This window comes from Papio anubis, chromosome 13, assembly GCF_008728515.1.
Source record: "Papio anubis isolate 15944 chromosome 13, Panubis1.0, whole genome shotgun sequence".
In the NCBI taxonomy this organism is placed as follows: domain Eukaryota; kingdom Metazoa; phylum Chordata; class Mammalia; order Primates; family Cercopithecidae; genus Papio; species Papio anubis.
In genome coordinates, this window is record NC_044988.1 from 49,785,684 (window position 1) to 49,801,072 (window position 15,389).

Sequence of the window (15,389 nt, forward strand, 5' to 3'; positions counted from 1 at the left end):
TTACAAAGTAATATTAATTAGAACACGGATAGATTACTATTTATTCAAACAAATAAGCAATTAAATCAAATATTCAGATGTTCACATGTTTTGTATTCATTCTCCGAAAATAATTATTTTTATTTTTTGAGACGGAGTCTCGCTCTGTAGCCAGCTGGAGTGCAGTGGCGCCATCTTGGCTCACTGCAACCTCCGCCTCCTGGGTTCAAGCGATTCTCCTGCCTCAGCCTCCCGAGTAGCTGGGACCACCACGCCACCACACCCAGCTAATTTTTGCATTTTTTTTTTAAGTGGAGACGAGGTTTCACCATGTTGGCCAGGATGGTCCGAATCTCCCTACCTTGCGAACCGCCCCGATCTCCCGACCTCGCGATCCGCCACCTGCGGCCTCCCAAAGCACTGGGATTACAGGCGTGAGCCACTGCGCCTGCCCTCTGAAAACAGTTCTTTAAAAACATATTTCAAAAAACATGAAAAAAAAAAAAAAACAGGAGACTTTAATCCACATTCTTCTCTAGATGCCACCTTACTTCCTTTTTCCACTTGACAAACTTCCCCAAATAATTTTCTAAACAGTGTTCTTAATTTCTCTTTTTGTATTTCCTCTTCAACTTACTCCAATTGTGTTTCTATCCCATTCATTCTACTAACCCAGATCCTCCTAAGGTCATCAACGGAGTCTGTTTCCAGGTTCGCTAGGACAGTTCAGCCCTCACCTTCCCTGAAAGCACCACTGTCTTCCCCTCGTTAGACTCTCCCTCATTCTTTCCAATTTCTCTTTCTAACTGCACTGGCTACTTTACCTCAGCCTCCTTTACATATTCTCCTTCTCTGCACTACCTTTGAATGCTGAGGGTCTGCAGGACAAGGTTATGTCCTCATCTCATTGTCCCCTCTGTTTATAAGTGACTACATTCATTCCTATGTCCTTGTTACCAGACATGCAATAAAGAATCTTAAATAAAGAATCTTAAATTAAGAATCTTAAAAGGTATTCCTTTGCCCATGGCATTCGTTGTTCACTCTAGACCCATATTCCTAACTGTCAATAAGATTTCTGCAATTTCATGTCTCCCAGGCACCTTAGAAAGGACATCTAGTATTGTTCTTTCTCATCATCATTTGCACCTAAAGCTTCTAGTATGAGAACATCATTTTCTTTTCCTTATCTTTGTAGTGTTTCATATGGTGAAATTGGTACAGCTTTACTGTTTCTTTTCCTGTAAGAATGAAAACTATTCAACACAGAAAGAAACTGTCTTTATTCACCTGTATTTCTTTTTTACAATAACTTTTTAAATTTTTGTGGGTACATAGTAAGTGTATATATTTATTGGTTGCACGAGATCTTTTGATAGAGTCATGCAGTGAGTACACCTGCTTTGCTTGACATCAATTCCAAAATATGCCACTTTGATACGTTATACATATGTAAATGGAATGAATGAATAGGTAAGTATATATTACCATCCATTCCTTGATTTGGTTCAGAAAACTAGTGCTTGAATTTTGGTTTTAGAATAAATAACTTCAAGAAGTTTTGTTTGAAAATAATTTAATAAATAACAAAATACAATATTTAACCAAATGGAAAGCTGAATATGTTTTGTAATCTTAATACAATGTAAAGGCAAACATTTGTTATATAATAATGTAAATATTATAAATATGATAAAATGTAAGAATAAATAAATAAGTAAAAATAAATAACATTTAGGGACTGATGCCCCAGAACCTGTCTTTTTAACATATACTAGCTTAATATATTGACAAAGTACTTACAGAATTAATTCAATCAATTCTGTGATTAAAGCAGAAATAAGAGTCTTTTGAAATGACCAGAGTCACATGTGCAAGTGCTATATGGCAAATTAATCAATGAGAATCATTTCAAGATGACCCCAGGTCTCCATTTTTACTTCTCAGTCTTTCTTGCATGTTTGTTGATAAGAACAAGGATTTCATGATTTCCATTCTGACAACTTCCCAGGCACAGTCGCTGTATTTCTTCTCTTTCAGGTAGACACGGATTCCCTGGAAGTACCTCCTCAAGGTCAGTGCAGGGCTCCTAATCGCCCCAGCAGATTCTCCTTCTCGCATTACCTGCACCAAGCAGGTCTCCAGGTGTTCTAGTTGCCGATGAAGTCCAGTGTGGAGATGGTCTAGGAGGGTCGTGTTCCAGGCAGCAGAGGAGCGCTCTGTGTGGAAGAGGCTGAAGATCTGCTGTAGCATCTCATGGAGGACAGACATGACCTGGGTCTTCTGCAGCTGGCTCCCTTCTACCATCTCCTGGGGGAACCTGAAGTCTCTTCTGTCCTTGAGACACAAGAAAGGGGAGATTCTCCTCATTTGGTGCAGAAGCACCAAGGTGTTCCTGCTAAGTAGGCCATGGTTCTGAGGCAGATCACAGCCCAGAGATCTAACAGGACTATAGCTGGTCATCACTAGGGCTGCCAGCAGAGGGAAGAGGAGGGCCATTGGGAAATGAGGGTGCTGCTGGCTTTGCTGAGCTGGATATGGCTTAACCTTGGACCCTAGGTTTTCTGAAGACATTCCTTGTATGCATGGCTTTTAATAGGAAACAAATGGTTTTCATTTTCTGAAAATTTCTCTGTACTTTCACTTTCTTTTTTTGTTTTCATTTGTGTATTCTCCCTATGACTTTAAGAGGATGACAACAATCTATCAATTTTGCATTAGACTTCACCTAAACTCGAGTAAACTTCAGCTGTGTCAGTACAAATGAATGCTTAATCAAATGAAAAATGTTTTGGTACTAAAGTCATAAGTGTATGTACTATATGTATGTAAATAATCAGATACACTCACACTACACTAACTTTATATATTATATATTTATATATACACATTATATATGGAATACATGTATATATAATATATGTGTATATAATATATATTTGTATATATGTGTATATAATATATATTGTATATATAATATATGTTCATATATATATGAAAAAAATCCTTTTCGCTGTTCTAGAAACAAAATTTTAACCCTTAACTTCCATTTTTACCCTTCTTACTTTACATAGGAAGTCAGGCCCTATGGGTTTCTATATTTGCTTTAGGATATACAAGATTATCTGCAGCAAATAAGCTCTTTAGAACCAAGAACAGGATTTTGCTGTTGTTTGTTTGTTTGTTTTTTAGAGATATTAGAGATGAGGTCTTAATCTGTCACCCAGGTTGGAGTGTAGTGGCATGATCAGAGGTCACTGCAGCCTTTAACTCCTAGGCTCAAGCAATCTCCATGCCTCAGCCTCCTGAGTAGCTGGGACTACAGGTGTGCACCATCATGTCTGGCTGATTTTTTGTTGTTGTTGTTGTTAGAGATGAGGTCCCACTATGTTGTTGAGGCTGATTGCAAACTTCTGGCCTGAAACTGAGGCCTCCTGCCTCAGCCTCCCAAGTAGTTGGAATTACAGATGTAAGCCAAAAACGCGGGTTTGTTTGCTGTTTTATTCACAACAGAGGATGATGATGATTAGCGAATGAGCTTCTCTAATGTTTTTCTTCCTTCTAGAAAACATTCATGCAGGTCCATGTGGTTACGCTTCACTGGGACCACAGGTGAGGATTAATATACATTGCCTTTTCTTTCCATCATTTGCTTACTGAGGACAATAGTGCTCCCCTGTCTGTGTCAATATCACAGCTGGAATCCTGATTCTTTACAGGTGCATATGGATGTGGAGATTCTAATTCTCAGATATTTTACTTTCCCAGCATCTCCTCACTCACAAGATATTTATCACATCTAGTAATACCTTTTCCTCTAGAGTAACAAGTACTCTCAACCCAAACTCTTCCAGACTCACTCCCAGGGAGCAGTCTCACAACATCCTGATAACTTCAGAACTCTTTTGGTGAGAGAGGAGTGGTTACTTTGTGAGCAAAACAATTAACCCTCCAGGACCCTTGCCAGTGTCCCTAGAGTGTTTGTCTGAAGGACCCTACCTCTCAGGGACGATCTCCTTTTCTCCTGACCCATGTGTCCAGGTGTCAAAAGTTTTGACAGCCCTCAGATACTGATAGCAAAGGTTTCTTTTGTCTAAGGAAGGTGAAAGGATTACCCAGTTATAATCATTTTACCTTCATTAGTCAAATAATTTTCCACCATTTGCTGACTGAGGTCAATAGTGCTCTTCTGGCTATGTCAGTATCCCAGCTTGGAATCCTGATATGGTTTTTATTGTTCAATTCTTTTACGTAAGCTATTGAACATTTCTTATCCTCAGTGTTTCTCAGGTGGACACAGGGGATCAATGATGGTGTTGTCTTTCATTAGAAGCTTATATTACAGAAACTAGTGGTCTTCAGCTGCTCATCCAGTCATTGCAATTCTATCTAAGGGTTATTTCCTCCTCTATCTCTGACTCACTCTGACAGTGCACGGAAGTTAGACCCGGACTTTGCTGTCAGGGAGAAAGAGTCTTCCTTACTTTACTTATTTGTAATTTTTTATTTTAAAATTTTGTATCTTATTTTTACATAGTGGTTTACTGGGCAAGGTTTGTCTTGCTGCTTCTGCATTACATTCTAGTTCATGACAAAATAACACAAATTAAAGGAAGTAAAAGAAAGACAAAGGAGCCATGCTATTTTTATCTGTAATTTACATGACTTCGGATTTTTTTCTTTTTCATTTCAACTTTCTTAGAAAGCAAAACTTGATAGTTGTTTTGGGGCAAGAAAGAAAACAGAATACGTTAGTCTGAATATCATGAAAGTGAAAGAAGGGAAGTGGCTTTCTGCTCATAAAATGGCCAAGTAAAAGCAAAATAAAATGCAGCAACATCGATGACTAGGGATTCTGGCAGAGGGGAAGAATGAGCCCAATGTTGAGGTACACAAAGACAGGGAAACGACTGTTTCTGCTAGAGGCTCAGAGAAGATCAAGTCCTGGGTCAATGAATTGCTCTTAGCTTTGCAAGACCAGACACTTGCTCTTTTGTTTCATTTAATATACATAGGACCAGTTCTGAGGAGGAAAGGGAGGCGTCACGCCAACCAGCTCACAAGAGATTGTCAACCAGTCCCCAATTACTAGAACAAGCAGCCTCCTCTGGCAGGATAATAGATGTCAGCCTTGCCTGAGCACGCTACCAAGTTAATAAAGCCACCTAGGCAATGAAAAGAGTGCTTTGAGAAACTCAGGGTAAAAAATAAAGAGAACTGGATAATCCCAAAGATTCTGCTCTTTATCTGGATAATAATGATGACGATGATACTAAAAATGATAACATTGGAATTTGTTGCATATTGACTAAGACCAGTCTCTGTTCTAAGATATTTGAAAATATTAACTCAATCTTTTCAATAACCATATTTAGATTCTACTCATTTATGCAACTTTCTGGAGAGAAATATATATCTGGAGAGATGAGCTATTCTGAAAATGCCAATGATTTAAGGTGAAACCTTTAGGGGTAGTCAGTATAGTGGCTTCTCTGGAAGACCCCATCAATGGAAGTGGAGGGTGGATATGAGCAGAGAATTTATAAACCAAGGAGAGGTCAGGGCATGAAGTCAGGTGAGCAGGACGGGTGAGATGACAAGGGATTCAGAGTTCCACATCACATACCAATGTGTTGCCATCTATTACTTTGTAGACAGAGCAAGGGGTGTGTGTTGTGAGTAAATTGAACTAATTTTAAGTCCTAAGTAAAAGTAGACCTTTTAAATAATCAAAATTGAGTATCTTTTTCTGCCAGTTGTAAAAAAGGGCTAAGATTTAATGAGTAATTAATTCACTGAATTACAGTAAAACCTTTATTGACTCATCAACTGCAGACACTTAGAAGCCTTTTTATATTTGACTCTTGAGGTTTTCTTTTGTCATTTTAAGAATAAACAGAAAGGACCTAACAATTTCTAGTCTAACAATAGCCCAGCCATATGGGCTCTGAGTTTCTCCCTGAGGATGTCATTGATTCCCCAGGACATTTCCTTCAGGTCAGCCTACTGTTTTTATTTCTGAAAGGGACAACTCACCTCCAGGCGAGGTGAGTTTTGTTTGTTTTGTCTACTGATAGATTCCAAGTAGGAATTTCTTCTCCTCCTAATCTTACCAAACAATGGTTGAGTGTCCAGTGCCAAGAAGACCTATCGTATAAGCCAGATGGCAGACTCTATGTACTTTCTATATAGAAGCAGTGAAGGGATACTTACCAAGGATAATCTTATTTTAACCCCAAACTCCACCACAGTACTTAGTATAGTTGTCTTTATTTTTCTAACCTCATCATATTAAAAAAATCCTAAAATACAATGACAGGATTGAAAGAAACTTGTCATCAAAATCACCATTGGCTGGACATGGTGGCTCTTCCCTGTAGTCTCAGTACTTTGGGAGGCCAATGCAGGAGTTCAAGACCAGCCTGAGCAACATAGCAAGACACTGTATCTACAAAAATACTTAGCTGTGCATTGTGGCATGCACCTGTAGTCCCAGCTATTCAGGAAGTTGAAGCGGGAGGATCGCTTGAGCCCGAAAGCTGGAGATTACAGTGAGCTATGATCCTGCCACTGCACTCCAGCCTGGGTGTCAGAGTGAGACCCTATCTCTAAAACAAAGTAAAATAAAATAATACAATAATCACCATTAATGGATAAAATGATCAAGGCATTTTTTGGAATAGTTTCAATAGGATTGGTATCAGTTCGTTTTTTGTCTAGTAGAATTTGGCTGTGAATCCGTCTGATCCAGGGCTTTTTATTGTTGGTAAGTTTTTTTTTTTTTTTTTTTATTGATTCAATTTCAGAACCTATTATTGGTATGTTTGAGTATTCAATTTCTTCCCGATTCAATCTTTGGAGGTTAAATGTTTCCAGGAACGTATCCGTTTATTCTAGGTTTTCCAGTTTGTGTTCATAGAAGTGTTCAAAACAGTCTCTGGAGTTTTTTGTATTTCTGTGAGGTTGGTGTAACATCATTTTTGTCATATCTGTGTTTATTTGGATCTTCTCTCTTTTTCTCTTTATTAGTTTAGCTAGTAGTATATCAACCTTATTTATTCTTTCAAAAATCAAACCTTTGTTTTTGTTTCTTTTTTGTATGGATTTTGATATCTCAATTTCTTTCAGTTGAACTCTGATTTTGGTTATTTCTTTTCTTCTGCAAGCTTTGGAGTTGTTTTACTCTTGTTTTCCTAGTTATTCTTGGTGTGATGTTAACTTGTTAATTTGGGATCTTTCTGACTTTTCGATGCAGCCATTTAATGCTATTAATTTTCCTCCTAATACTGGTTTAACTGTGCCCCAGAGATTCTGGAAGGTTGTATCTTTGTTTTCGTTAGTTTCCAAGAATTTCTTCATTTTTGCCTTAATTTCTTTGTTTACCTGAAAGTCATCCAGGAATAGGCTGTCTCATTTCCATGTAGTTACATGGTTTTGAGAGAACTTCTTGGTATTAATTTCAATTATTGTTGCACCATGGTCCAGGAGTGCGCTTGGCATTATTTTTTTTTAATCTGTTGAGAATTGCTTTATGGACAAGCATGTGGTCAACCTTAGAGTATGCGCCATGTGCAGACGAGAATGTGTATTCTGCTGTTGTTGGGTGGAGTGTTCTGTAGATATCTGTTAGGTACATTTAATCAAGTGTTGCATTTAGGTCTCAAATGTATTTGTTAATTTTCTGCCTTGTTGATCTGTCTAACACTGTCAGTGGGGTTTGGAAGTCTTTTGCTATTATTGTGTGGTTTTCTAAGTCTCTTTGTAGGTCTCTAAAAACTTATGACTCTGGGCACTCTAGTTTTGGGTGCATACATATTTAGGGTAGTAAGTCTTCTTGTTGAATAGAGCTCTTTATGTAATGCCACTTTTTGTTCTTGTTGATTGTACTGGTTTAATGTCTGTTTCATCTGAAATAAGAATAGTAACCCCTACTCTCTTTATTTTTCTGTTTGTTTGATAGATCTTTCTCCATCTCTTTACTTTGAGTCTATGGATATCATTTCATGTAAGATGGATTTCTTGATGACAGCATACATTTGGATATTGCTTCTTTATCTATCTTGCTACTCAGTCTTTTAAATGGGGGCATTTAACCCATTTACATTCAAGGTTAATATTGACATGTGAGGATTTGATCCTGTCATTGTGTTGTTAGCCTGCTGTTATGTAGAGTTGGACTACAGTTGGTTTATAGTGTCAGTGGCCTATGTACTTAAGTGTGTTTTTGTGATGGCTGATAATAGTCTTTCATTTCCATGTTAAACACTTTCTTAAGGACCTCTTATAAGGAAGGTCTGGTGGTAACAAGTTTCTTTAGCATTTGTTTATCTGAAAAGGATTTTATTTCTCCTTTGCTTAGGAAGCTTAGTTTGGCTGGATATAAAATTCTTGGTTGGAATTTCTTTTCTTTAAGGATGCCGAATGTAGGCCCCCAATATCTTCTGGCTTGTGAGGTTTCTGCTGAAAGGTGTGTTGTTAGCCTGATGGGGTTCCCTTTGTAGGTGACCTGCCCCTTCTCTCTAGCTTTCTTTAATATTTTTTCTTTCATGTTAATGTCAAAGAATCTGATGACTATGTGACCAAAGTCACATATGTTCATTTTGTATAGTTTCTTGCTGGGGTTCTCTGAATTTCCTGAATTTGTATGTCAACTTCTTTAGAAAGGTTGGGGAAGCTCTGAGTCTTCAAGCTCTGAGATTCCTTCCTCAGCTTGGTTTATTCTGCTGTTAATACTTCTGACTGTGTTATATAATTCTTGTTTTTCAGCTCTAGAAGATCAGCCGTTTCTTTTTCAAAATGGCTGTTTCATCTTTCAACTCTTGTATTGTTTTATTGGATTCTTTACATTCCTTGGATTGGATTTCAACTTTCTCTTGAATATCAATGGTCTTCATTTCCATACAGATTCTGAATTCTATGTCTGTTGTTCTAGCCATCAATTAAGAACCACTGCTGAGAAGCTAGTGTGGTCATTTGGAGGTAAGAAGACACTCTGGTTTCTAGAATTGCCAGAGTTCTTGTGCTGATTCTTTTTCATTGGTATAGGTTGATATTCCTTTAGTCTTTGAAGTTGCTGTCCTTTGGGTGGGGTTTTAAAATTTTACATTCTTTGATGCCCTTGAGAGTTTGACTATGGTATAAGTTGGGTTTAGTTGATTGGTTTCATTTCTGAATGATTTCAGGGTTACAAGTTTCAGCTCAGCACTCCTGAACTTCATGTTTTAATGCTGGGGTGTGGGGGTGCTGGGATCAGGACTATGGCTTTTTTTCTCTGGTCCCTCAAGGTTAAGCATCTGCTATGCTATGCTTAACCTTGAGGCCAAGGTGTTCCTTGTATGCTGGCAACAGCACTCCAATGAGGGGTGCTGCCCAAAATACTTCAGTGGGGAGGTGGTGGGCAACAGGGACCCCCATGTACGACATGCTGGGAAAGCAGCAAGGAAAGTCTACAGTGAGTGAGCCCTGGTTGGGGAAGGCTGTGGGTGGGTGCTTGCCAGCAGGGGCCCATTTGCAGATCTCTAACTATTAGGTAGGGTCTGTTGGTGAAAGAACTAAGGCAGTGCCCACTGGCAAGTGCCTCGGCTTGGCAGTAGAGGCCATGCTGAAAGTGGGTGTAGACAGGCAGAGTCACTGGGATAGGCTGGTAGATCTTGGGGTGCTCACATTGGACTGGTCCATCCCGTGGGAAAGATAGACCTGTTCCGTCCAGGTCCAGCAGCCAAAAAAGGCTAAAGCCACCTAGAGGAGCATGTGAGCCTTGGGGAATGAGCTGTGCTCCATTGCAGCTCTTCCTACACAAACCCTCAGCTCCATGCAGGCTGGAGTTCTGTCTTTTTCAACTCTCCAGGTAGCTAGCCCTGCCAGCTCAAATGTCTATGGGGGTTATGGGGTCTCCTGAAGCTAGGGTTCCAGAGGTCCATGACAAGAGTGGCTCACTCTATGCCTATTTTACTCACCCCTTCCCCAGAAGCTGCTTCAAGTCAGGAATAAGTCCTGGAGCTTGGCAACCAAATGCAGGGTTCCCAACTTCCTCCCCTTTCAGCCTGGGGTCTGTGTCATCCCTCCATCCACTCTTCATGCCTTCTTTCCAAAGATCTGTTTAAAATGTGCCAGTCTACTTGATGATCTGGTCTTTCTTGGTGAGAGAAGTTCTTCCTGGCTGTATCTAGTTGGCCATCTTGGCTCTCTCTCTGTCTCTCAGAAGTTTTTCATGATCCACCAACTGAGGACAATCAAATTATTCTTGACCTAGAACCTAGAGTTTGTGTCTTTTAGAAAAGACATCAGAGGAATACTGACTTTGAACTCCATTTTAAGGGACCATCCCAAGTTCTTCTTATTACCTACACTGCAGTAAAGCTTCAAGGCCTCAAACCTTTGGTCCATATCTCACAACTCAAAAAAACTCCTTCAGATTCTTGGAACTGCATACCTAACTTCATGCTGTCCTAATCATTTCTCTTTTTTTTTTTGTACAGGAACGTACATGGGACCATAATCAGTGCAAGCTTTAGCTTAAGCTTATGTTCTAACACAAAACCAGAGCAATTGTTGGGTTTGTGGGCTACTACCAAAAAAAGTCAGAAAACAAATCTACTAATGCCAATGTCTGTGTTCTCAATGAGAGTCACGCTGACACTTCAATGGAAGAGTGAAAAGCTAATCTTGAAGCTCTGAACATCACTGTGACTTATTTTTTACACTCAGTAGAAACAGCACTCTAACCTTTCCAATTAATAATCTGATCATTACCAAATATAGAAAACCTGTTCAAGTGTTGCCTGAAAAAAAGGATATTTTGCTTTCAGGTAATACACTTTTGAGACTTAGGAATTATCAAGTTGGTAAAAGTAATTGCTTGTATAATGTCACCAGGTTAAATCCAATAAAGTCCTTTTTCAGCAAATGTGGTTATACATCCTTACAGCATGCTATAAATAAACCACACAAAAAAAGTAAATTTCCATTGGGCTTTGTTCAGTAGCTATGAAGATTTATGGGTAAATAAATTTAACTGATCCTTGCTCAAGCACAACTAGGTTTTCCTTTTTCCAGTCACTGAGGGTTGGGTCTGTGGAGAATCTGCTTATTCCATTCTGCCTCCTCACTGGTTTGGATCATTCTATTTGGCTTGGCTCACTCCTGCCTTTTGATTAACTTTCCCTGAACGTCCCATAATAGCTCATATGATCAGAGGCCAAAATAGTCAACAACCAGAATTAGGACTAACCTTCAAATAGACAAAGACAAGCTAGTTTCCCTAGTGGGACTCCTGGGGTCTTGCTCTTGGTGGTAGTTGGGTACTGATTATGTAAAATTGGAAGCTAATTTTTAATTTGGGAAAACATTAGACTCAAATACTGCTTAACTGCCTACATTGTCTGCACTTTGACTTGTTTGATTTGGTTCAGTTTATTTCACAAGGACTTTTGTTAAGGAGTACCCTTTGGATTTTTGAAATTATCCTCTTGATAGTCATCATAATATTCCCTGTGGTGCACTGTATCCTCTCAAGTTGTAAATGTTTTGTATGCAGTCATCCATTGAACATTTAATGATCTTACTTTAACTAGATCAGCAAGAACATAAAGAATTTTTCAACTAATGTGTTGTTGAAAATTGTGAATTTCATACTGAGACCAAAGACGTCCATTTAAAATGATAACAGAGAGTGGCAACAACACCAAAAGTTATGGTCAATTTCTCAAAATTGAGAGGCTAACCACAAAGAAAAGTTTGTTAAACTACATTTAGCCTGAGAAAGCTTCTGTACTCACGTAGTTCTTACGTAATGAATTGTAATGTAACTTAGTACCTAAATAATCTGAAAGCCTAATTTGGAGTATACTTCTGTAATGAATAGCTGAGTCCCAGCCAATCATCACACTTGTGCTTCGGTCAATCACAGGTGGCTGCTTATTCAAAACATGTTCAAATAAGGCTAATGCCAAGCTATAACCAATCTAACTCTTTATGTACCTCACTTCTTTTTTTTCTGTATATCACTTTTTCGGTTGATAAATGTAATCCTATCATGGGGCAGCCTCAAATTTCTCTGAACATGTTCTGCTCTGAGAGCCGCCCCATTTGCAAATCAGTTTTTGCTCAATCAAACTCTGCGAAATGTAACTTGCATAGTTTTTTTCTTTTAACATTGGATATAACTGGGATATAATTACAGAGTTTTTCGGGGTAAGGTGAGAATGCAGAGCAAAATCATGGAATGTTTGCCCACTGAACATAAAATGACGAACAACAAAAAAGTAAAATTACATTAGAAAAATAAGCAGCATCAAGAAAAAAACCAAAGAATTGAAGGGGTCATAATATTTGAAAGGTGTTAAGCAATGAGAGAGAGAGAGAGAGAGAGAGAGAGAGAGAGAGAGACTGACCCAGATGAGTCCAGAAATATTTTTTTTGCCTGCTCCTGAACTGAACGCCCATAAACAGCCATAAACATGGACAAAGAAAGAAAGGCAAGGACAAAAATATTGTCAAATACTATAACTTTGAGTTTCCCAACTCATCCCTCCTCCCATCTAGCAAGAAGAAATCTAAACATTGGGTTTGTAATGTGAGCAAACATTTGAAAGATTCCTCCTCCACCGAAGTCCCTTCCTGCTAGCTGAGCAATTCACATAAACTTCCTGATTAACTTCTTCAATTACAACATTGCACAAACTAATGCTTCCTAAATTTTACCCAATGGACCACATGCTTTCATTTGGCAATTATTATAGTCTCTGAAATTCCTTTACTTACGTCTTGCTCTATCTTACTACTACTGGAAGAGATACAAGTCTGTCAAAATTCAAAGCAACAATGAGAATTTTCTCCTAACTACAAAATCAAGTGACATGATCTCATAGGAGTGAATTTGTAAATTAGCAAGGTATCTTTTAAAAAAGAATTCATGTAATATCAAACAAGAGTTTTTTCTTTATTTTCCTTGCAGTTCTATACCCAGATGGGCAGGCTGTACAGATTCCTAGTGTAGCTCAATACATGTCAAGAGGTCCTGGAAGCCTGAGCAGGCTGGAGGCAAGGGACACATCCTGACCCTTTCTTTCTCCACATAGCTGCCCATTGCCCAAAAAGGAGGCCCTGTCCTGCTTGAAGCTGGCACATTTCCCTTCTGTAAGACACAAAGCTAAGGAAATGAACTTTCAGAATTGAGGTCAATTCTTTTCAGGAAAGAGCCCCTTTTAGCTTTGGAGAAAAATCTCCTGCCAGGGAACAGGATTGTGCATAGAAGAGAAGCCTGCCTGCCAGACTTGGCTGCTGTTTCTGTCGGTCACGATCAGTAGGTGGCTCTCTTCCTCTGTAAATCTTTTGATAACCTCCAGGGTAAAATGCATCCTGCCCTCTATTTCCTTTTTGCTACAACTGCTATTATGTCATTGTAACAGGAATATTCCCTTAATTCCAAAAATACTTACCAGGAGAGAAAAAGGCCTCTCATACGTGAGTTTCTGAAAAACCAAAAATTTGCACTCAACTATTGCTTTCAATTGGTAATTGTGTACACTTTAGGGAGAAATTGACAGCCAGAAACCACAATGGAAGAGAAAGCAGCTATATGAGTGGGCAGTGCAGGTTAATGAGGAGTAAATGTGGAGGGCACACTGGAGATTTCTACACTGGAGAGGGAGGAAACTATTACGATATGGGAATGAAAGAATGGGATCCGCTAAGCAGGGAGGAAAGAAAAGTGTGGCAGGCAACAGAATTAGCAAATGAAGTGTGTGTGCACGTGTGTATATGCACACAAATGTGCAAAGGCATTTATATACACACATATATACACATCTGTATATATTATGTATTACCTACTATATATTATATGTATTGTGTACTATATATTATGTACTCTATAATATATTGTTAAAATATTTATTATTATATTAAAATATACGTTATACATAATATAATAATATATAAAATATACACTTTTAACTTCAGTTTAGGAGACTAATCCCTGTACCAGATATTTACAAACCATCAATTTTTGATTAAATATTAATTATATATCTTCAGTGTCAAATGGTATCTAACTTTGAGTCTTCTTCAGAACTCCCATTTCTCTTTTTTTAGACTGTCAGCATTTTGCAGCCACTTACAGACAGTGGAATAGGAGAGTTCACTATTCTTATATAGACCTGTATGAATCAATAAGAAAATAGTCACCATCTCTTAAGCACTCTGGAAGATACTCTGCTAAGTGCTTTAAAATGTTTTAGTTTTTCTGATACAGAAACTCCAGGACTATTTCCATCTTATTTTACATTTGTGAAAACTGAGGCTCAGAGGGGCTAATTGAATTACCTAGGATCACAGATGTGTCCTGGCCGAATCTAGATTGAATGCAGAATTCTATATTGCATAAGTAATTAAATTTTATAGTTTGAAATTTTGATACATTTTAATCCCCAAATTATACACTCTTGCTCATTGGCCATCTTTCATTCATGGATGTTGCTGTATTTTTAAACTGATTTTCACCCTATATTGCTCTTTAATTTCAATACTGGGGAAGAGAAGTATTCTGATCCAGTTTCACTTTTCCATCTTATAAAGGAACTGTCCCAGATTGTTATGTTCATTATAAAATGATTATTTGTGAATCCCTAAAAGTTAACAATTTTTATGAAATCATTGTTCTACTTATAGACCAAGTCTTAACTTAGTCAGAAAGAAAGGAAGTGATAGATAAGAATAATGAGAATAATAAAGATTGTTTTTGTTTTTTTTTCTTTTAGATAGTGTCTCACTCTGTTGCCCAAGCTGGATAGAGTGCAGTGACATACTCATGGCTCACTGCAGCCTCGACCTCCTGGACTCAAGCCATTCTCCTACCTCAGCCTCCCTGGTAGCTGGTACTAAAGACATGCGCCACCATGCCCCACTAATTTTTGTTTTGTTTTGTTTGTTTATTTTTGGAGAGATGGGATTTTTCCATGTTGCCCAGGCTGGTCTCAAACTCCTGGCTCAAGCAATCGGCCTGCGTTGGCCTCTCAAAGTGCTGAGATTATAGGTGTGAACCACTGCACTCGACTGAGGCACATTTTTAAATAACAGTAAAAACAATGTGACAAAAAGAAAACTTAGGTAACTAGATTGTTAAAATACATGATTCCTAAAAAATGTTATATTATAGTGGTAATTAGATTTACAAGAAAGAACTTATCTGATATTAAAATGGTAAAAGTGATATTTCAATAAAATGACTCTCTGGTGATCGTGTTTACTAAAAATCAATGCAAAGTCTCCTGTCAAACAACAGATGAAAATATGATCTTGATGGAATACAGGACAGACATAAGATTTTTTGAAAGAGAACTTGTACAGTACAAGTTTTATTAACTATTAAGAAGGTTAGAGCTTGTCCTACTCCCTTAACAATGACAGAA

The 15,389-nt window shown here is 38.2% G+C and overlaps 1 protein-coding gene across 1 annotated transcript; it reads right to left on the reverse strand.

Moving 5' to 3' along the window:
* Positions 1 to 803: 803 nt before the first annotated feature.
* Positions 804 to 2,842, reverse strand: IFNW1 (interferon omega 1). Its single transcript, XM_021927885.2, has one exon. It carries the CDS (start codon positions 2,551 to 2,553, stop codon positions 1,891 to 1,893), a length of 663 nt encoding a protein of 220 aa, XP_021783577.1. The 5' UTR covers positions 2,554 to 2,842; the 3' UTR covers positions 804 to 1,890.
* Between the last annotated feature and the right edge of the window lie 12,547 nt (positions 2,843 to 15,389).